This window comes from Aythya ferina (genome assembly GCF_964211825.1).
Source record: "Aythya ferina genome assembly, chromosome: 3".
Classification (NCBI taxonomy): Eukaryota; Metazoa; Chordata; class Aves; order Anseriformes; family Anatidae; genus Aythya; species Aythya ferina.
This window is the reverse complement of record NC_140298.1, coordinates 46,055,616-46,079,587: the sequence shown is the minus strand read 5'-3', so window position 1 is coordinate 46,079,587 and position 23,972 is coordinate 46,055,616. Positions and strand designations below refer to the sequence as shown.

At 43.7% G+C, this 23,972-nt stretch overlaps 2 protein-coding genes and 1 long non-coding RNA gene across 3 annotated transcripts in view; all 3 read right to left on the bottom strand.

The window, feature by feature from the left end:
- PDE10A (phosphodiesterase 10A) overlaps positions 1-19,819 on the bottom strand; it is a 368,649-nt gene extending 348,830 nt beyond the window's left edge. Inside the window, exon 1 of the mRNA XM_084513731.1 lies at positions 19,680-19,819. Coding sequence (XP_084369857.1) covers positions 19,680-19,770 — 91 coding nt within the window. The 5' untranslated portion in view covers positions 19,771-19,819. The remainder of the gene's footprint in view (positions 1-19,679) is intronic.
- LOC311433984 (uncharacterized protein) overlaps positions 1-23,972 on the bottom strand; it is a 134,371-nt gene that overhangs the window by 77,184 nt on the left and 33,215 nt on the right. The window lies entirely within an intron of this gene.
- Positions 9,610-11,243, bottom strand: LOC311433991. Its single transcript, XR_014691185.1, has 3 exons — positions 11,110-11,243; positions 9,984-10,085; positions 9,610-9,737 (listed from the first exon to the last, which is right to left on the bottom strand). It is a non-coding gene; the product is annotated as an uncharacterized lncRNA (long non-coding RNA).

The following is a 23,972-nucleotide window of genomic DNA, read 5'->3' as shown; positions in this document are numbered from 1 at the left end:
GAAGAAATATTTTAGTAAAGGTTTAGTTTTTAAGGAAGGAATATCTTCAGGAACTCATTGCCATGTAATAGCACCAAAGGCAGCAATTATGTCTTTAATCCGTCTTTTCCTCCCTCCCTCTCCCACCAATGCAAACCAACTCAAGAAACTTATTTCCCATGCAGTTGCACTGAGGTCATCATGAGTTTAGTGTCAATCAAAATTGCTAAATGTGAACAATGAGAATATTTACTCAAACCAGGCAGGAGCAATCTTTCCACTCTGGAGTAGAGATCAATCCTTTGCTGACAGGTGTCAGGAACTGCCCCCATCATCCTGTTTACCCACAGAGGAATTTCTCGACTGTTCTTTGGGAGCATCTGAGACTTCTCAAGACTGCAGTTCTATCAGCTGTCCAACACCAACTCTTTTGTCCCTGAGGAGTCAAGGCTCCGTGTCTCAACTACAACTTTTTGGGGAGCCAACTGCTCTCAGCAGCACACAAGGGCACTGCTGTGGCACTGACAGGAATGGCAGTGCTGTTTGTGGATTCCCCAGGTGACTTCTCATAGTACCCAGTTCTGGCTTGAAAGCTTCCCGCTGCACGGTTTTCCCTGCTTAGCAGGATAAAGCTGATGGGGGAGCAGTATGACTGCAGCAGAATACATAACAGTAATGTGTCAGACTATCTAATAAGTTAAAAAAAGAATAGCCTAACTTTATGCTCAACACCTCTCTCTCTGGCTGTTCTTGGCACACTATTTTTATATGTATTAGAATAAAAAAAGTTTACAATGTGTTCACTATGCTAAGAGCCAAAGTGAGGCCATCCTTAAAATATGTTCAGTTTCCTACTCCCAACCAACTGCTCCTAGATTAATCTCTGCAACTAGAATCTTCGGATGGAGCTTTAATTTTTCATAGATTTTTTGTTTTAGTCAATTAGAATTATAGAGGAGCAAATGCAAAGGCTGACCTATAATTAAAGCAAACACCCCCCCCCCCACACACACACACACACACACAAAAGCAGAACAACCTCTGAAGAGATGTTGTATTATACCTAGAAGAAGTTAGGGACTGGAGGACTGCATATATTTCTCAGAACGAGTCTAAGGTGCTGATCATGAATTAAGAGAAAGAACACCTCAGATCTGAAAAGGATGGTAAAACACACAAGAAAGACTACAGCAAAGAGAGAATAACATCAAACTGATTTTGACAAGATGTACTCTACTCTTAATTTGTCTGAATGTTCTTTAATTGCTTTTGCTTTTCTAAAGTATCCTGCTTGAACAACACTGCTGTGAGGAAGTCGTAAAGCTTTGGTACCATCAAGACCATGTTCCACAATTATTTTTATGGCATATCAGTTTGTCCAAGTAATCTAGCTAAGTGAAATGCTACTACATGCTGCTATACTTTATAACATGACTGGAAAACTCTAGATAGAACCAAAATTTTCTGACAGATTGTCAGCAATATCAGATTCTTGTTCATCATTGCACAATAAATGTACAGACTTGACTGTTTTCTTATTGTAAAAAAAATAGCCCATAAAAACCAGTAAGAGTACAGGAAGTGCATTTCAATGTGACTACAATACTTCTGTTGGGTAAATTAAGTCACAGCCTTTGGCCATAACATGACCCAAAGTATGTTGTAATGGTCCACAAATTAAGTGCCTTCTATATGTTATGACTTAGGTATGTACTGCGAAACTTGGCTTCATCATACTTCAAAATATCAGAAGAGAAACACTTATGTCTTCTGACAGAATGCTTTATTAAAAATAATGATGTTTCAAGAACTTACAATATTTGCAGGAAAGACCATTTCAGCAGGGAAATACATCTTTGCAGCATTTATAGTTTTACAGTGAGGGAAGTTACTTTTTTTTTTTTACAAAAAAAAAAAAAAAGCACAACAAAACTTACCAGCCTACACAAATATGTTCTGGTCCTCTCTTCCTACAATATAAGAATCCCCCTTCTGCACACACATGCACACAGAGCTAGACAAGTTCTCACACACACGTCCTTTGACACAAACACTCTTGCCTCTGCATGCTTGCACACAAACACTGTGCTCACATGTTAAGCTTCTCACACGTAATCAATCCTCTGAGCTCTGGCACTCTCTCTCACGAACACAGACGTGCTTCATACCTTCTCCTGCATTAGAAAACCATGTGAACCATCTGTCACTATTTAATCTCCCACCCCAAGCCAGCCAAATATGCCCCATCTCAGCCCCAGGCACCCCAATCAGCCTTTCTAGCAATACACTCCTCACAAGCAGACCATTCTTTCAGCTACTCCCTACCTAACATTAACCAGTTTTCCACTCTCTTTCCCTTTCACCGCCGCATGCCGTGTAGAAGAAGGAGCTATACCACTGCCCTTGCCAGCAGTCAGGTCTTGATCAATCCAGTGCTGTGCACAGCAGAGCAGGGACCAAAAGATGCTTTGTAGTGTGCAACATGCCAAAAGCTAGCCACTGAGATCAGTAGGCACCACAGGTTTCCCTCTCGGTAAATAAGTTCACCCTATTCTTTAACTGGATGCTTGGGTAAGTGAGCAGAAAGAAAGAATCTATAAAAAAATAAAAATTTAGTAATCACACGAGGAACAGAAAAGACCTAAACCTCAAAACTTCAACTGAATATACTTTCATTTCATAGATAAAAAAAGGAAGAAAGGACAATTTTAACATTTGGGGCAAGCACTTCAAAATGCAGCCTAAGGAGAGAATAATGTAAGAAAGGCCTAAAAGCTCTGGATCAAGTACGTAAAAGACAGGCCAGCCAAAACACTGAATTAAGGAGAAAGACCTCTGTGTTGATAGGGCCCTCAAAAGTCCAGCCGAAGGCAGCGTGCTGGATGTTGGAGGAATGGGATCAAAAGCCAGGCTTAAGTACTTTGTGCATTTCAGGGAAAGCTCTAGTACAGCCCCCCCAACCAGTGCAGAAGGTTGCTATTACTCACAAAGATGTTTATGAAAGACCTCTCCAGCTTAAATGTCACTTTAAACGGCTTCTCTTTCTCTCCCCAGATGCAGAACAGAAGTTCACATCTGCACTTTGTACCGGAGATACTGCTCATCATACTGGTGGTGATACTGCCACACGGGAGCTTACGCTAGTCCTGAAGAACTGGTGCAAATTCATACCTGGGGACAGAAGCATAAACAGAGACACAAACCTCAGCATCTCAAATACTGAGAAGTCTCCAAACTCAGGACTAAGCCGTGGGGTTTCTGCTTAGCACAGGGTGGAACAAACTGCACAGTTTAAGAGGGGCCTGCATCCATCCAGAACCTCGTTTTACTTAAACATTCACATTATTGCCAGGGTTTGTTTGTTTTCACCTTGCAAACTCTTTGAAGAAAGAACTGTTATGAGACCTGTATCGGTACAGCACTTGGCATGATGGCATCTACCAAGGCTGTGACTTACAGCAAAGGGTGTGGGGTCCCAAGAAGATGGGGGAAAGGAATCCACTTTCCACTTTTAGGAGATGGTGCCAAAGTTGGGAATCTCTTCAGGCAAACACATTTTACACAAAAGAAAAACTACCCACAGGGGAAGTTGTCATTCAACAGCCTATGAACCATACTTTTCCAGCAGGACTAGCAAGCCACCCTTACACATTTCTGCAAAACAAGTTTTGTGGCAAGACAAAACTGAAGAAGTGTACAAGATGACCTCTGTATATCAGACGTTGTTGAAAGCAAAGCCCCTAGAAATGACCACCTGTCTTCAATACATATTGCAAGAGGTATGAGTACACATATGCAGTGATACGAGCAGACTCCAGGACAGAAAACAGAAACGTGTCTGCTCTGTGACATCCTGACCTCAGTAAAATTGGGGATCATATTTTTTCCACGACATCACATTTCTTTTATAATTCACACCAGGCAGCACAACTCACCTAACTGTTAGTTTCTACTAGGGCACAGACACCACATGGAGAAAACCTGTGCAAGTAAGAAGGACTATTAAAACTCTCAGTGAAATAAATGCCATGAGGACTGTAAGCAACAGATGAAAGAAGCATTATTCCATAGTGTTGGAACACCAGAAAAGCTGGACCTCCTACCAACCGCTTGGACATCCAGTGAAGTTGCCAAGAAATGGCAAGTAACATTTCTCAGGAGAGACTGTATTTTGTCTCTTCTTAGGATACAAGAAAAACCTAAATAACATAAGTTGAGAAGCATCTAATCTTCTCTTTTCCAATGCTGTCCTGACAATGTCCTGACAACAACTACAGGCAGAATCTACCTCTTCAAAATCTACTTACACCTGAAAACATGAAAGGAACAAAAACCCTTAAGAGACCATCTTGTCTCTTAAGGGAACTACCATTAGCGATGGTGCTTCTTCAGCAGATAGTTCCAGTACACACAACAGAAGGCATGTCTCACATGTCCATATTATTAATAATAATAATAATAATAATAATAATAATAATAAAACACCACATCTCCCTTTCTCTCATCTCATGGTGATCCAGAGGACTTTCCACAGAGGAAGGGGTTGTTTATACTAACTGTCTGTCACTTAGGCAAGAAGTAAGAGAAGTCAGTAGCCATGATATAAAACATCTGTTTGAGCTACCATAAAATAAATGATCCAGTACTGGAAGCAAAAAAAAAAAAAAAAAAAAAAAAACCACGACTGACTTCCAGAATAACACGAAGATGAAACTGCCAAAATAGAAAACATGCCTGTTTGCAACTGCTGCTAAAGAAAGAAGCCCACTCACAATAAGGATAATCCAGTAATTTGCCTTCTGCAGGGAAAGGACTCTCACAACACATACAAGGTGTTTGAAATGTGAAATTTCCATGGAAAAACAGTGACAATATTCAAATGCTGTACAAGTTTACTACAAAATAAATAAATAAAATGTTCAACAAACAGTTATTAAGCAGTGTATTCAAAATGAATATTTTTTCCCATAGCGTTGCTTAGAATCTCATGCCACAGCCAACTCAATCACCTTAACCAACACACCAAGAATATTCATAGTAGGCCCCTCACCACCTCATGCAAGGGTGAGACCCTTGGATGAATGGTGGATGAATGTTCATCCCAATCTTGTTTTCCCAAGCAGTATCAAACTGGTGCTCTAGTGCAGTTACGTAGAACCCAATTGTTCTGGCCAATGGAATACCTCTAACTTTGATGGCTGTCACTAAGTAAGGATGTGACTTAACATCATGTACTATATTCTGTGCCATGTCAAAAAGAACAACAGTAATTTCAGAAGTAAAATTCTATTACTACATATGCTCCAATTCAAAGTATTGCACTTAACTCATGATTTGGAAAACAAGGCTGTATATCAATATATGATGAATTACCAACTTAAAATCAGTTCTTGTAGGCTAGCAGAAATCACAGAATCACAGAATTGTCTAGGTTGGAAGAGACCTCAAGATCATCAAGTCTAACCTCTGACCTAACACTAACAAGTCTTCCATTAAACCATATCACTAAGTTCAACATCTAAACATCTTTTAAAGACCTCCAGGGATGATGACTCCACCACTTCCCTGGGCAGCCCATTCCAATGCCCCACAACCCTCTCAGTAGAGAAGTTCTTCCTAATATCCAACCTAAATGTCCCCTGGCACAACTTTAGCCCGTTCCCCCTCATCCTGTCACCAGGCACGTGGGAGAATAGACCAACCCGCAACTCACTACAGCCTCCTTTTAGGTACCTATAAAAAGCAATAAGGTCGGCCCTGAGGCTCCTTTTCATCTTTATCATCTTCTTTAAGAAGAAAAAAAAAAGTAAGAAATAAAATTATTGCATATTTCTACAAACACCTACTACTCAAAGTATCTGTTCTGGTAGTTGGATGAGTTCTGTCCTGCAGTTAACCAATACCATCAGTCAAGCTGACAAATTCTGAAACAAGAGAAAGAAAGGCAAAAGCAGCCATTTCACAGAGAGAGCTAAGACTTAACAAGTGCAGCAAATCATAAACTATCTTATTACTATACGTATATAAACTCACTCCACTCTTGTAATCATTTCCAACATCCTTTCAGAACATCCTTCAACTCTTACTAAGCATCATCTGCTCCACCTGGATAATTCAATTGACTTTTTTGAGCAGGTGTTTCTCATTTTCTGCTACCTGACAGAAAAACTCCTGAGTTTAAGTTATTTTAAAATACAAATGTCCAAATGCAACACACCACTATGTGGATATGATAATTAGGTTTGCAGAATTAGATAAAGATGACATCACAAGTCATCTCTTCTTCCTTCTTCAGTTCCTAACCCTGCTTCTTACCAAGTCCCAAATCTGACAAGATGGTGGTCATTCATCTAGAAAGCAAATTGTGAGCAAATCGGGCTAGATTTAGAAAGAGGAGAAAAGACAAGAGAAAACAAGATGAGCAAAGATAGGTGTAATTATGACAACCTGTAGCCAGCACAAAAAGATATTTGGGTTTAGTTCAGCACTGCCTGGTTATCTTTGTACTCTTCAATGCTTAGCAAATTGTGAGAGAACATCTGCTGGTACCAATCTCACCCAGCTGATGAAACAGCTGAAGAAGTTAATAGCTTCTGACCTCAGCTGAGGGGCTGGTCACGGTAGCATAAGACTCACTACATCTGGTCATCATTTAAATAAAAGTAAGCGGAGACTTCTGAGACAAAATCTGACATGTAAATAAAAGAAACAAAAAGCTAATTACAAAAAAAAAAAAAAAAAAAAGTGTAGGCATTTTGTTATATCAAACTACAAAAACATGCAAGGATTTAGTTTTAACTTCTGGAGTTTTACAAATGCCATGCTCCAGACTGAATCCATCTCTAATAACTCTCAGTACAACAGCTGCACAGTTGAACACCATTTCTAACAACACCAGCATAGCATTCACTTTTATGCAAGTATCTGAAGTAGATAAGAAGTTACTTAATGTCCCTTATTATTTTCTAATAAAATGTGAAAAGTTAAGAATACTGAAAGTTACTGAAAAGTAGAGCCGTGCCAGCAGTTTCCAGTGATGTCCTTAACATGATTTTTCCTCCAAGTGACATCCAAGTAGTTACAGAATTTATATATTCCAGCCCAGCACTCTGGGCTGGAATATATAAAAAACAAACTTTGTGTACCATGTGGTACTCCAGAGACATCTGAAGGATGGAAGAAATGGTTAAGAAAAATCACCACATTGTACTACTTTATCACAGCACTAATTTAGGTTTCCTAATTTAGGCATAAGCAATTGGAGAGAAGGAAAGCACAGCCAGTGTCCTGCCACAGAACGTGAAGAGTCATTTTAGAGACAAAAAATAAAAAGGGAGGATCCAAGATCAAACACCAGAAATATGGTGAAGGGTGCAATGAAGTCACAGCATTCCCTGTTTGGAAACTTTCCAGCATTTCCATACTCAATAAATCTGTCTAGAAACATATATTGTGTCTTTATTGTGAGGAAGCAATTTAAACTTGTGTTTCAAGAGTCATACTGAAACACACACACAAATTTTACCCACCACAACAACCAATAGATCTCCAAACAGAGATATTAGAAAAAAAAAAAAAAAAACACCTCTATATTAAACGTGTGCTACTCCTAGAGTCTTATCTGTGTCCTCCTCAGTAGTACTTAACCAAGCCCCTTATCTGTGGTCAGTTCCCCTGCTTGATGCTAAAAAAAATACAGTAAATCATCACCATGTGGATTTGTTCTCCCTCCACTAGATTTACTGGGCAGCAGCAAGCAAACAAACAGCCCCAAACATCCTAAAACAGTACTCCCTCACTATCAACACAAGGTCTCTCTAAATACCCCAACGAGGTGCTTCAATTACTGAATGATTTTTTTCTTTTCTTTTCTTTCCTTTTTTTTTTTTTTTTTAATGAGACTTTTCACAACAGAATAAAGGATGAACATTTTGAGTTTATCTTAAAGAAGAGTACATTCAAGCAATAAAAGAAGAAATAATGATCAAACAAGATGTTCTGTATGCTTAATACAACTACTTTCAGAAATAAATAAATAAACTGACTTTTGCTTTTAGTAAAAAGAGACAGGTTATTAAAGTCAATGAAACAGAGTCACCCTCAAACACCAATATAGTGCAAAGGACCACCTTACCATACCAGGATGGGCCAAGATCTATGTCCCAGCTGAGTTTGTATAAACTAACTAGTACCATTCAGGCTGAGTTATGACATACCTACACAGACTTGAACAGTCTATGTGTGTGTTTGCAAACAGAGGCAATTGCAGCAAAGGTCACCAAAGGCCGTCTAAGATATTAGGTGGTTTGCCATGACTATGAACATAAAACATGGCAAAAGACTTTTTTCTGAGCTTTTTTGACTTAGAAGCTCTGAAGAAAAACATTCGAGCCCAATCCTGCTTCAGTGCGTTTGGCTTTAGATATTTTCCTCTCACCTACATGTCCTTTTCCATCCCACAGTTTGAACAGCAACGTTATCACAAAGCACAGATGCAGCTGAGTACCACAGAGACAGGCATTTTTGATGAAAATGGAAATAGTACCAGAAAACGGCACATAAGGGAGACGGTAGGAGCACAGAGACAGAACTTTCTTGCCTGTACTCCCTGCCTACTTTGCTGGCCCATCACAACACAGTCTGTCCCATTTGCTGCTTCCCTTCTGTCCCCTCCTGGTTGTCTGCTCAGGACTTCTTAGTATTTCTTCATGGCAAAGAAAAGTACTGTGCATACAAATGGCTTGCTGGATTACCAAAACAGAGAAGAGATTCATAAATAGAGGGAGACATAGAAGGAAGAGCTCAATGACTTGAAAGAAATACCACCACACAAAAACTGAAACAAGCCATTTTAAAGAAACCAGCCCTGTACGTGTGTGTCAGATTTACAAGACTGCAGGCTCCTTGGAGCAGGGACCACGCAAGACAAGGTGCTTATTCAGTGCTCAAGTACAAGCTTGCCATCAGCTGAAGCTGCCTTTGGACATGACCTCACTCTAAAAACATCCCCCTTCATCACAGTGGTCCTTGAAAACTGCCTCCTGGATAGTTGATCCTTATTATGGATTTCACAGTAGCTATCGAGTATATTTGTGTCTTTTTTTTTTAAAAAAAAAAAAAAAAAAAAAAAGAGAGAGAGAGAAAGAGAGATACCTGGGGAGTAGCAGGGGGAGAGAAGTAAAAAAGCACGTCTGAACAGATGATCTCTACCGTCCCCCCCTCCTGCTGCTAGAAGCTTCCCACTCAGCTTCTGCTCCTATTTGTTCATCTTTTTTTTCTGGCAAGAACTGCTCTTAACTGTGTTAATTTTCCTTTTTGTGGGTTAATGTTGGGTAACGTGCTTGCAATTGCCCACAACTAATAGATTTCCAGTGACTGACTTTACTGCACTCATGGCAGTAAGTAGGGCACATTTCTTCATCCGGGGTCATTTTAAGGGATTCCAGAAAGTACCTTCAGACATTTCATGGCTTCATTTAAAGAGCTACTTTCCTGGTTCCATGCAGGATTTTGAGCAGGAGGACAGTATCTTCAAAGGGAGGTCACTATCCCCCTGAATATTAAGTGAGAACCATTTCAAGAGTTTGTACAAAGCATGAAGCATGACCTTTTTTCATTTATTTATTTAAGGCTAAACTTGGCAGATATGAAAATATCCAACTGTAGTTAGACAGCCATGATCTCAGCCTCTGGCTGTGCAAAGACATCTTAAATCTGTAGGTTCTGTGCAGATCCAGGGGATTTTGCCAAAATCTTTCCTGAAAAAAAAATAAATATTCCTTCATGTTGAGCTTTACAATTTTTATTCCTCTCTCCTTCATAGTCTATTATAATCCCAAATTAAAAATACATAATGCTTTAGGATTAGCGGTGCTTATTCTGCAGATTCCCAGCCAAAAATGACTGCTATCATTCTTTAATGATTAAAAAAGGCTAAAAGTGTTGCACATCTGCCTTTAAAAAAACAGCCAGACATAGCCAGTTCCTAATTAATCTCTGTTTACCTGGAAGTGATACAAGAAGAAGGTGGGAACACTTTGTCCGACCACAAAATCTCCAGAACGCTGACACCCGAGGCTGGGTTGTAGTTACAGAATAAAAGGAACCTGCCAAGATCATCCCATAAGAAGCTGCATACCCGAAGCCATCCGCATCATTTGATGCCAAGGCCTAGATAGATGATCATATAGATGCTTTGGCCTTTCAAAACCTGATAAAAGCATTCCAGACAATACATCTGTATATGTATAACTGCATCAGTCTCTTTCCCTCCTTGGATTTAGCAGCTTCACATCCTCATAAAAACCCTGCCAAATCTTCACGTGCAGTATTAGTTGCACTGTAATTGAGGTTTCTTCGTAAATACTGGCTACCACTGGACAAGATCATGATTTCATATTTCACAGGGCAGAGAGAAGATGACTACCTGTAGTTTTCCGTCTACCTATGCAGACAAACGGCAGTGGGTTTCTTCCCTGAGATGTGGCAGAGGAAGGCATGTGGCTAGGTCATTTGTCCTCCTGTGAGTTTTACATCTGCACACTGCCACTGTTGCTGTGCCAGCTGTAGGTTTCCCATCTAGTCAAATCCTGCATCTCACGTGCATCTTCAACTCTGCCTAAATCTCAGCATGCAGTTCTTAGATACTGCACTGAAATCCCAAGCACTTTCAGACTTCCTCATGCTAATTCAAGCATATACAGTTTGGGAAAAAAAAAAAAAAAAAAAAAAGTAGCATAGCATGCACTAAGAGGCCATGCAAGCCAAAGAACTAGTGGTGCAACAATGCTGAATGTCTGAATAGGACCTTCTGAAGACAAGGTATCTGTATGTTAGAAATCAGCCTATTTCACATACCATCACCAAAACCCAAGGTAATTTCCATTATTGGCCTTAAAACCCTGTTTGAGCCACAGCACTGTCATCTGGACTCAGAAGTCCCATTGCAAGAAAGTGTTGTAGTTCTTCACATACCATAAACAAAACAAAACAAAGCAACAATAAAAAATCCACCAACATCCCCACAATACTAATGGCAAGGACCTTGATTTATCCAATGCAAAGTTTGCCCTGTATAATTTTTTTTGCATTTTCAAGAAGTTACTGAACCTCACAAGAAGCCAAGCGTACCTTAAAATGAGGGAGAGTGGCAGAGCAGTGAGAACTGACCACAGCTCCATCCACACAGCCGAGGACACTTCATGTCCTATGGGCATGCTCACCTGTTAGTTACCACTTCCCAGATAAACTGTGATGAGCCCTTTTTTGATTTGGCCTAGGAAGAGACTGGGAGCACTCGCACATCCTTACATAAAATATTGTCTGGAGATAAAAAATAAAAGCAGAAAAGCAGGAGAAAGGCAACTTACTCAACTGCCTGTTAACAGCCTCTAGGTGTGAGTGCTCCCAGTCTCCTTCCTGGCAATGTCACACAGAGCTAAAACCACCTGTAGGTTATTAAATTTTCTTCCCCAAAACAGCTGGAGAACTTGCATGGGCAGTTACAATGGAGACCTACCATCCACTCTTACTCATTTGTAAACCATAGTTACTAAGCATAACATTAGAAAGAGATTAACAATATACAGAGTGGATCTGCAAAGCCTGAACAATAACTATAGGCAGCATAAGCCCATCTTGGCAGTAATCAAGCTAAAGGAAATATAACAGAAAGACACTGCAGGTGAAAAAGGATTAAAAAGTGAAATGTAAGTCAGGACTTTACATGGGAATGGTCAAGGAAGCTGACCTGATCACAAACAGAACAGTCAATTTGCTTACCTTACATAGATACTCCTAATACTTGGTTATGCTAACATAAAAGCTACATACAGATTTAGTAATTTTTGTAAAAATGATTATAAAAAGGTCTATTCTCGAAGAGAGCATACTTCTGACATTTAGTCCATGCTCTTGCAGAGGCTGCCATCTCCATACGCACTGACATCTTAGCTTTGTGGGTATTTCAGCTTTAATCTCTAAATTAAGTTTTCCCTTGAAGACTCACCATTTTTAGTGATTTCCCAGTATAATCTGAGGGTTATCTCTGTTTCCTCTCTCATTTATTTATCATTATTAGCATTTCATATTGCTGTCATGTATGACTCCTCCACCTCTGATCTTCATGGCACTGTTTTTTAGTTTTTAATTCTCTTCTTATGTTGGGGCCAAACACTAACCAGAAAACAATGTAAGAATCAATCTATTACTAATGGACCCTCAGCTGACTTGACTCAAACACAGTGTGGAAGGCTTGACACATGAAATACAGTTGCTTACTCCACATGTTAGCAGACATACTCGGAATGAGCTTAGGAAGGCAAGCTCAATTGCCTAATGTGTGGGCACACCTTAAATGTCAACATTATTAGCCATCACACTGTGACTGACGCAATGAACACACAAACCTAATGTATTCAAGCCCATCGAACCCAGACAGTGTCCCTCCTCTCCTCCTCCAGCATAAGCCACAACTATTGCTCAATGAGTTGCCAAGGTTTCTGCATTATCACTAGTAACCCGAGAACATGATTGTGCCCAAATACTACAGAAAATTTAAGGCCATGGGGAGAATACACAAAGCAGCTTTATTAATAAACTAGTGCTTTATTAGCGATCATTACAGTCTCTGTTTTTGCATGTTATTAACACAATGCCTTTTAAAAAATAAATCGTCAATTTCATGTCACTGGGTGTGCGCAGCTCTCCTCCTTTCCTATAGAAAAGCACCTGCCTGCGATATGTTCAAAGACCATGGCAAGCTGGTGATGAAGCCATAAAATGCAGCCCTCTGACAATACTGTGCTGTCAGGTGAAGGCGGACACGGATCCTCTCGCACATTACTAGTAAGGGTAGTAGACGCACATTCCTTCGCTGACCAGGAATAGGGAAGCTGCTTCATTTATTCTTTTTTTTTTTTTAATAACAGAAGAATAACTAAGGAAAAGAAACAAAAAATACAATGTAAGGTCAGGGAAATGCAGGCAAACTCATATAGATCTTCACTCTACCAGAAATCAAAGAAAAACTGCTAACTTTTTACTTTGCTTCATCTGAAAGATTAGCCACATGTTTTCAATTTCATTTCATTTTGATCCTCCCACCTTTATGGCTGTCCTTTAGTTTTAGAAGGTATTCTAAGAGCCTTCCCTCTGTGTCAGCGAGGGTCTCTCTTGCCCAGGCAACACCACTACAAGTCGAGGAAGCATCTGAGGCCGCTCAGGCTCCCTGCGCAGTCCGTGGGATGTCTCCCTGGGAGATCTTTTCCACAGTTGCTCCCTCTCCATTGACTAGGGCAGGCAAACAGCAAGAAGCAGGCGTGGACTCAGCCAACTGTACAACCTGACTGCGTCCAACAGCAGCTGCTGCCTTGAGTCACTGCTCACTGGTAGACTGGAGCATCGCTGTCTCAGGGCTGCGGCCAGGACAGGAGGAACAGATTAACGAACATCTTGTGCTCGCAGCCAGATGGAAATGGGGCGACAGCATCATCACGGCAATAATTATCCTACAGCTTCATGGAGCCATAACTGGAGTCCCATCACAAAGACCCAGGAGACGGTTTTCCAGGGAAATGGTTATTTAATCAAAGTCCCGCTCTCAAAAGTCACTCATACACTCAGGAGACCTCTCCGCTGTTTTTCACTGGAACTTCAATTTCTGACACTCCAGGCATTTTTATAGCATTACCATACATGCTACATGAGCAACATAGCTGAAATATCCAAATGCCCACAAATAATTTAAAAGTCATCCCTATTTTTAAAATGTTCGGATAAATTTATTTCTAGGGCAAGTCCGTAATTCATCCAAAGTCATGCTTTCCAACCAAAGCGACTATGTCAAGTACTTAAAATATCAGCACTGTCCCTGTGGCTCTGCCTCATGACGTTGGTCAGGATAGCTTTTTTTCCCCTAGAATATAGATAGTGACCTCACTTCTTGCTAGCAGCAGCTCCAGACCGAGCTGTGCTATGCAGTACTGCACATGCCCTCTCCTGCATGGAAACACCAACTCAGCACAATGCTTAAGAGTAAGCCTTTTATTTTACTTCAAACAAGGCTCATAAATTTGTACCTCTGCACACACTAACATACCTTTCTGAAACAAATGGGAACAGAAGAGCACCTCAACAACCTTTATGAGACAGTGGATGAGAAAGCAAGTCAGCAACAACCTGAGGAAGACACTTTTTTTCCCAGTAGTGCTTACAAAGCTATTTTACAGCATATGTACCCTGTCCGTGCTCTGTCTCTTCCCAAGCATTCTGAGTTTTCCTTAGCTTTACATCTTTCCACCATTCCGTTTGCAGCTCCACATACTTTGAAGTGGGTTGGTGAAGCTGTCTTCCCTTTCAGCATGTTGCATTTGATCCTCTGAAACTAAAAGTTAGACCCAATCTTTCCTTCCACAGCATCTGGAAGGCAAATCCTTGACTGTTGCAGGACAAAGTAATTAAAAAATCAAAATGTAACACAAGAAACAATCAGTAACCATTGAGCTAATCATCTTGGAAAGCATGGTCTTTCCCCCCTTTAAAAAAACACCTTACAGAACCGTTGTTACTTTTCTGTGCCCCTACCATCGCTCCTTCCCCCCCTCCCCCAGTGACAAACGTTGCTGAACAAAGTCAAAACTATCACTTTTTTTTTCCTTTATATTATAATATTGGCACAATAAATAAATAAATAAATCTGCCCAATAGGTCCCTTCTCTTACCCATGCCCTCACAAATGCATAAGCCTCTCTTGTTAAACTTCTTAACTCCAAGCAGGCAGATCTTCCAGAGTGGGATACAGAGGTACAGTGGGCTTGATTGTTTCATGGATCAGAAGCTAAGTGGAAAAAAAAGAATGACCAGAACACCAAAGATGGAGAGGAGGAAGTACAAGAGAAACTGAAGCCTCTAATAGCACTCACAAGGGAAGAACCGCTTTGCTTTTCCACCTGCATCACAGAAATGTGAAGAACGAGAGCATGCAGAGCTCAAATCCCAATTGCCCCATATGTGATAAAACCACAAATGGAGTAAAGACTGAAACTGAACTGATAATGACAGAGTATGAGGTTAGGGGCAGAATTCCAATGCAGAATTTTGGGTTCAACTCTGATTTCCATTAAATTGATGCAAGCTTTGAAAAAAAGGTCAGGACTCAATTTTCTATGTCTGATGATCCCAAATTAAGATTTAATAATAATCAATAGCTTCACACCAGACAAATGTGTTCAAGACAAATGTGAACATTAAGCACTCGCACAGATCATCTAGTATTAGTCAAAGACTAGTTCAGTATTAACTGCTCCCTGTAGTAATTACTAGGGAAGTATCCTTTGCGTAGACATGATTCTCCAGAGGGCTACCCTTAATAATAACTGAGACCCTCAAAATCCTGCAAGCACTTCCTTATGCACATGATTAACATCTATGCATGTGGCCAGTCACACTGAATTCAAAGAAATTAATCATGTATTAAAAGTCACTCTTGGGCAGAGGTGTTTCTAGGAGTTCAACTTTGCCTCTGGAAGTGTTTTGCAACAGTTCCCTCTCTAGAGAACAGTTTTGTAAAGTGCAGAAGTATCTCAACTATCACTCATATTTATGACAATGGAAACCATTCAGCACCCTCAAAAACTGGACCACCGGGGAGGTGGAGGAAAAAATGCATTTATTTATCTTCATACACAATCCAAAAAAAAAAAAAAAAAAAAAAACAGAAAGAGCAGCCCAATGAGGATTTAGAGTTTCTTCCTCCCCTGGATCCATCAAATCCATCATAATCAGAAATCTCTGCAAGAAAATGTCCAGAATACTGTATTCTGTACCCAGAAACTGCTGGATAATGATGAGCAGCATTACTGAACAATTTAAGCACAATGTCATGTCCTGAGAAGTGTCCATATTTTGTTTGTTTTTAAACCAACACCCTCCATTTTTGCATCTTCCACGCTAGCTTTCAACACATTCGTAGAAAACAGGGATTCACAGAAAATAAGATCCTTCCCTTGCCACTATTTTGAGCAATGGGCTTATCACAGAAGGGAAGCCCTCTGCTTCAAATGCAATTGAAAAATATCTTTGCCATCGGCTGGCGCTGAAGCCAGAAAGAACTGGTCAAAAAGGAAGGAGTCATCTGCTGAAATACTGTTGCCTACATCTATGCTAGATGTTTGGACTACTTTTGTATTCAATTGGCAGAAACAGCACTTCTCAGATGTGATTCTGCTGACTAAACATAGACTTTCACTTTGGGAAGAGATGAATAGCACCCTGGAAATGTTCTGCTTCCTGACAACAAAGGGAGGTCAGAGAGCTGCATTTCAACAGACGAATATCCCCTTCTCCATGCTGGGTGTCACTAACAAGGTGCCACAAACACCCTGAATGACCACATCTGGTTTCTCTGGGGAGGCCCTCTCAGCTTTGCCAGAGTTTCTGCAAAATAGGTAGATACAAGTAAACCAGTACAGTTGCCCTAGGCTCCATGCACAGTCATTGGGCACCTCTAAGAGACAATTCGGCCCATGTAAAATCTGAGCTTTCTATGGAAATGCCACTGTGTCTCTACAGACTCCAGGTATGAGCCTTAGAGGCTCACCTCTAAACGTGGTGATGCAGCAAAGTGCCGTGGGTTAGACACATGGGTTCTGGCGCTCGCTGTCGAGAAGCTGAAGGCTCTCATCCCTTACCTCCTCTCCACAACAGCGAGGCTTGAAACATGTGGCATCCATAGTATCAGACCCTGCTCTACCAGGCGAGGTTACGGTATGGATTACAGAGCCCTTCACAGAATGCTTTGAAGAAAAGTAAAACCAAAATCACACCAGAGAAGTTCAAAAAAAATCCATATCATGGCCTACATAGAGTCTGTCCACCCACAGCTTTGCCAACGGAGGATAAACAAGAGCTGAATGAAACTCCACAAGCACACGCTTCAGTTGGCCACAAACCCAACGGAGTCTGGAGCAGCTAAGAATGAGTACGTGCCCTTTCATGATTTAAAAACAGAAATGCAGACCCTCAGAAAAGCAGCAATGGACTTGTTAGCGACGTGTGCCCTCGCTTCATCAGGCGACACGGAGGCTTGAGATGGCAGACCGGGGCCCAGGCCCTCCTGCCCTCACGCTTGTGCCGCTGGGAGAAGTCACCTCGTTAGCCGAGGACAGCAGAGCTCCTGCGCCTGAGTTCTGCAGGAACACAGCATTTGGCAGCCTCCAGAAATCTGAGCTCTCTATTTTTCTTCCCTTCGTTTACTAATGCCCATTTCCCCTTCCCCGCCTCCCTGCTCCCAGCGCACACGTTTTAACGCTGAAGCCCGGTGGTTACATGGCTTTTCCATACTTCTGGGCAAGGGCTGCACACGCTCCCTCCAAACTAGCAAGCATGCCTCTCTACAGGGGCAGTAAGCCTTCTGCAGGGACACGGTGCTTTGCTCTGAAATCCTTCAGATTAATCCAAAAAATCACCTGTGCATCTCACGCCTGCAGAAAGCCTCACACCCACCAGCTCACACAGAAACACGCTCACCACAGCATTGTGATACATGGCACACTCCTAATGGTTTCTACAGCTACGTACCCACAGACAATGTAATTAACAAGCCACATTCCTTCCTGTGAAACACAAGGCAGAAAATAAACAGAGGAAAAGTTCATAAAAATAAAATCTGAGCTCAGAAATAAAACTAAATTTTAATTTCAATTTCACCATTTACTGTGCCAAGGACTACACAAGCCCGGATTTCCTACGTACAGCGCAGGTTTTCAATCAGTTTGATTTACAAAATACCTTGTGTCCACTTAGAAGGAAAACGATACCTTATTTTCTCTCTTTGTATACACATCAATGCTTAATTAAATATTTCTTTGGTTTCCATTTCATTTGCTTTGTGCACATTGAAATCAAGAAAAAAAAATCCAATTTTAAAGTTATATTTTGTTTTCTGTTTCTTGTTACATAACCAGAAGTGTCATAGGAAATACTATTGTGGAGTTAAAAAAAAAAAAAAAAAAAAAAAAAAGGGAAAGGAAGGAAAAAAAAAAGAAAAGAAAAAAAAGAAAAGAAAAAAAAGAAAAAGGAAAAAAAAAAAAAGGAAAACCAGACACACACCACTGCATCACAATAATTTGTAAGGTGTTCCTACACCCACTAATGGCATACATTTAAATTAAAATTACACGTAATCTATAGCCAAGTTTCAGGTCTCTGCTGAATGCCCTTCCTGTGTTTAACCTCGTCTATTGCTGACAAAGAGGTAAGATTTTCCAGGTTAGTAACAGCAAAATTCCACATTGCAAAAAAACATTGAATGCTGTCATGCAAATAAAGTAATTCACAGTGCCTGAAAATGTCCCTCAAATGTCAAGATTGGTCTTAAGCAGACAAATGATAAGAAAATCTGGACATGAATCTTATTTTCTTGTGGGAGAGCCAAGCAATTTAAAACCAACAACCACATAAACCCAAAGCCATATCTTTTGAAAGAGATGGTGAATGACTAGGAGTGCTCCTTCCTAACAAAACCAGAAGAGCACACCAGTCACTGTATTGGAGACATTTCATTGCAAAAAGCAAAAACATCCACGGTGGTGAGTGAATTTCATGATCTGGGCGACTCGTGACACGACGAGCCTCCACGTCCTTCACAAAAAGGGCCCCGGACTCCATGTTGGAGAACACACTCCTTCCATCCCTGCCGGCTGTCTGCCCAGGCTTACACCTGCCCGGACAGAAGCTGCGTATTTCTGAATCCCAGCAGACAAAGAGACTGACTCTCGGGGCCACCTGAACCCACCGCACCCCCACCACCTCCCATCGTGGTCTCCAAAGCCATTTGCAACAGCCTGAAACACTGCTCTGAATCCAACTGGTATTTTTGTCTCTTCCCTGCAGTACAGCTCCAGCCCCAGAGCACCGTAGCTGAGCTTGGTTCATCTGGGCCCACTTAGTCGAAACAAACACAAGGAAGGGAACCCACTGGGCTGGCTGAGCAGCGAGAAATTCGGCTGCAGAACGCCCTCCCTCACACTTGTGTGCATAGCTGATTTTACACCACCCAGCCTCTACATCGATATTATCTTGTCAAAAAAGTGCAGAGCAGCTTTCACCACAAATACTTGGAGCTTGAAAATTACAGCAAAGCACCAAGGCTGGGGAAAAACCAACTTTAGCTGGATGCAAAGTGCGCTGCAAGAGCAGCACTGGAAGCCTCGACATGACGCAACCGAAATCACACCAGGGATGGGGGCTCACCGAAGGAAGCGGGACCCACGCGAAACCACAACGCCTGTACCAGGTGCCTCCAGCTCACCGGCTGCCCAAGCCGAGCACAGCCTGCAAGCAGATTTACACGAGCTACAAATCAATGAGGCAGCGTGGCTACACCACCGCCAGTGACGAGCAGCGGCGGGGAAGGCAGCCGGACCTCCCGGTGGACCCGCAGCCCCCCTCGGCTCCCCACCCTCGCCCCCTTCCCTCTCTCCATCCCCATGCCCCTCTTAACCCTTCCCCTGGCAGAAGTTCGCCGTCGGCACGGGGGGACCAGCCCTGCTGTGTGGAGCCCGTCGTGGCAGCAGCCTGGCCTACGCGCCCAAGTCACCCCGCTGTCGGTGGGCTGCAGGAGGCCAGCTGGGCCGACGCGCTCCTGCGGTGGGCTGCCGGCTGCCCACCGCCCGGCCACCTGCAGGCCTCCGCCGCCCTACCTTGCTCCTCGCCGGCCCCAAAGCGGGCTCTGGGGTCCTCGGGGGGGAGCCGGGCTTCGCCGCCCTCCAAGGCTTTGCGTTTCTTCGACATCTGGTCGGTGTTTGGGAGTTGAGTTTCTCCTCTCTCTCTCTCCGGGGAGATGAGTGTGTGTGGAGAGAGAGGGAGAGTGTGAGAGAGAGACACGGGGAGGGAGAGAGAGAGAGATTGAAAGAAATCGCTGCTTAAAGAGAGGGGAAGAGACTTTGGAGTGGCTGGAGAGCAAGTAGGAGGCAGGGACTAAGTGGAGAAATCCTACAAATCACAATCCCATCAATTCAGCCCCACGTCTAAAGGGGCTGTTTAGGTCCCCCCCTTCCTTGCTCATTCATCTGAGCGTGTGAGAGTGAAAATTGGAGAGGCAACTGTCCTCTGTTGTTTTTCCAAATGTTGGCGGGTGGTGCTTTTTTTTTTTTAATATATATATATAAATATATATATATAAATATATATATATAAATGGGGGGAGGGAGAAAGGAGGGAGACGATTGATATTATCTTCCCCTGTTGGGATTCCTCCTGGTTAAAAAAAGACAAGGGGAAAGAAGGGGGAAAAAAAAAAAAAAAAAAAAAAAAAGAAGGGGGAAAAAAAAAAAAAGGTAAAAGCTGAATGGATTGGGGGGCGGGGGGGGGAGGGAGTGGGGAGGATGAGAGGATTAAAAAGCAAACCGGGAGCAGAGGAGGAGGGATGACAAGAGCCTGCAGGTGCAGGGAGGCTAAATTCCCTGCAGGGGTCATGTGCTGCGGGAGCCGGGGATCCTGGGCTCCCCGGGGCCGGCGGCGGAGGGCCGGGGCCGGGGGCGGCTCGGCGGGGGCTGCGGCACCTGCGGGGGGCTCGCCCCCGGCCAGCACCCCCGCAGGAGGTCGGTCGGTCCATCGGTCGGTCGGTCTGTCTGTCTGTCTTCCTCGGTAACCCTTTCGGTGCTGGGCGCGAGATGCCGTCCCCTGGGGGTCCCGAGCGCACCCCCCCCCCGCCACCTGCCCCCTCTCCTGGCGCACTTGGAGGCTCGCTAGCGGGTATTTTTCGCGGTGGGGGGGCGGGAGGGGGGAGGACACAACTTACCCTCCAAACTATGCACAAGCTCGTCTCTGCTTTCCCCTTCAGATCAACTTTAAGGAGCAGACTGCCGGTCCGGGAGGCAAGGAGGCAGGGGAGGAGAGGGGAAATGGCTTAGGAACAGCGGCTGCCAAGCGGGTGAAGTTCAGGGCACAATCCCGGCTCGTCCACGCTCCGGCAGCCCAGCATCTTCCCGGGGTCTGGAGAACAAGGTGTTCAACAAGTCTTCCTTGTTACCCGAAATTGATTGATGATGGCTTTCCCGCCCGGCTGTATTTAACAGAGCGATGCGGAGAGCTACTCTGACGAGCAGGATGTTTTAGAGGAGCTCGCTCTACAGCAGCAGCTTTAATTTCTCTCCCTCTGTCTCTCCGTACACATACACACAAACACACGTACACACGCACACCTGTGTGCATGTGCATGCATAGATAAATAAAAATACGGCACTGTATCAGTACGGTGGTGGGTCCATAGGATCTTAGAAAAGCCTGCCTGTCGGCTGCGTGGAAGTTAAAGAGTTTTTCTTAAGCAAAAGGGGCTGATGCTTGGACACATCTCACGTCCAACAGGAGGCAATGACGTCTGTAGCTTCATTGCTATAACAGCACCAAGGCTGCAATTGCCATTCACTGAAATGATAAGGGGCGCTCAGACGTAAGCAGTCTGGACCTCTAGCAAGAGACTGAAGCGAAGATGATTTTTCCCCTCCCAAAACAAATAATAATGCTAAAAAGCACCTAAGGAAAGAGACGGGGGAGCGGGGAAAGGAATCTAGGTCTTGCAGTCACACGCTTCTGCAACATGATCCTCCAGCTCCAGAAACATTTATTTTTTGCAGCTGACTAGACTTTGGGCAATTTCAATGTATTATGATTGCTCGGGCGGGGGGGTAGCGGGGGGGGGGGGGGGGAGGGGAGGGATTTTTTTTTCCCTTTAATTATTTCTGTCTCTCTTCAAGCAGGCATTGATGAGAGCCGGGTAAAAGTGCCCTTCCCCCCCCCCCCCCCTCCACCCCCCTCCACCCTTCCAAATATATTTAGGATCGGGTGCATGCTGAAGTGTTTCTGATCTTCTTAAGTAGCAATTTTTTGCTGTGCAGGCTGCAGCGATTTATTTATTTTTTTTTTTTTTCCAGCGCTGGAAGGTGCTTACAAAGGCAAAAATAAAAATAATTATAATAACACGATAAAATAAAGCCAACCGAAAGCCGAGCCGAACCAGCCGGCTCCCTTCCACCTGGGGTCACGCTCGCACCCCCACGGCTTCCACCGCATGCGGGGGCTGCCGATACCGGGGAGGGGGGGTCTCCCCCCTCGCCGTGCTGGGGGCGGCCGCGGAGCCCCTCCCCCGGCCCCGCGCTCCCCGGGGCCGCCCCGGCCCACGCGTGTCCGCGCCGCCCCCGCGCTGCGGAGCGGAGCCGCCCCTGCTCCGCGCCTCGGCCGCGGCCGCGGGTGGCCGGCGCCCGCTGCGGAAAGTCCTGAGGCGCCCCCCAGCCCTGCGCCCCCCGCCCCCGGGTGCTCCCGCCGCAGCAGGCAGCCCGGGGGCACGGCCCGTGTGTCCTTCCAGCGCTGACAGGCAGCCGGTGGCTACTTGCCCAAAGCATTCAGCCGGCTCCGCGCTGGAACAGTTTGACACGCTGGTGATGTAAGTGGGATCGCTACAAGCCTGAGTCAGGTTCGCTGTCTGCTGGGAACGCTGACAAGGTGCCGAGTCCTTTCTCCTCTCGAAGTTTATCTTGTGGAGAAGGGAAAACAGCAAGGCGCGCCAGGCAGCAGAGGACGCGTAAAGACTCTTGCTAGCATGGATGTTAAATTCGGCATTCACGCTGGCCTTTGATATATCTGTTATCTCCCACATAAGGTTGTGGTAAGATTTGGCTGCAAAGCAAAGGAGGAGTTTTCCAATCGGCAGCAGGAGATGCCTGCTTTCTTACGCTGTCTGATTTAGCAAAATGCCTATTTTTGTGAATGATTTGCGGAGTTTTTCAGGACCTAGTAGCACATCCCTTTCCTTCAGAGAGACGCCCTAAAAATTTACAGGGAACTGAATTGAACGCACTTGTCAAGTTTTAGAGACAATCCTATGACACTCTATATTTCCTCTTAAGTACTAAATTTGTACTTAATTTATTTTTATTTTCACCCACCAGCACACAGAAAGCAATACTCTACCACAATACAAAACATTGCATTATCCCACTACTGTGTTTTAGGAAGTTCCCGTCAAGATCTGCCTTTACACAAGAATTTCCAGCAAGTTTCTATCATGCTGGTAGATCACGCTCTTATCAGGGAATCATGGAAACCAGGGCTGGAAATACAGCACGCAGATCACTGCCTGGGGGTGAACAGGGTAATTCCATCCACAACGGTCTCTGAGGCTGTACCAAGTCAAGCTGTAAGTCTAACTCCCGTTGAGACACTATTCCATCCTATTAGATCTTGCCAAAGGAAAGCTTTCCATCATTATCCCCGAGCACTCTTAATTTCTTCCCACTACATATTACAAGATTTGGGCCGTTTAAAGGAACCACCTTCTCCACCAGTTGAACGCCGATGTGTACAACAGGAGCGAAGGAAGACAGCAAGGCAGCGCCAGTTTCCATGTTCCGTACCAACAATGGCTTTCTTTACTCACAGTCTGGCACTGACTCTGCGCTTCAGAATTCTCTGGGACGATCCCAGAGGGAGGATGAAGGGCAGAAGATGGCGTGCTGCTCATTGGCTGCATGTGCTCAGAGCTCTCACACCCACCTCCAGATGAAGGTTGCCTCCCTTCTCTGCCTGGCGCTATGAGTAGCTATCCCTCAGGCCTCAAGGAAGAAAGTATAATACGGTGCCTGGGAGCTCTGCTATTAGTTCATTTTTCATGCCTTGAGAAGAAATTAATTTCTATGGTCTCTTTCATTTAAATGTTACCCATTTGCAATGATTTTGGTAACTTTTTTTGGATAGGACTACACGCACTGTTTTGGTGGACTGGCCAAAGAACCGCTTAATGTCACCATACTTAAGCAAGTGGCATTCAGTATATCAAGTCCAAAGCCTTTTCATTAGAAGAGAGTAAGGTCCTGATCTAAACCTTGCAAAGGTGAGCAGGAACCCTTGCGTCGCAGTCATCAGGCTCCAAAGATGCCCACACTTTGGGCTTCCAGAGCTAGGCCTTGTGACCTGGAGGTAAGGCCCTGCTAAACACA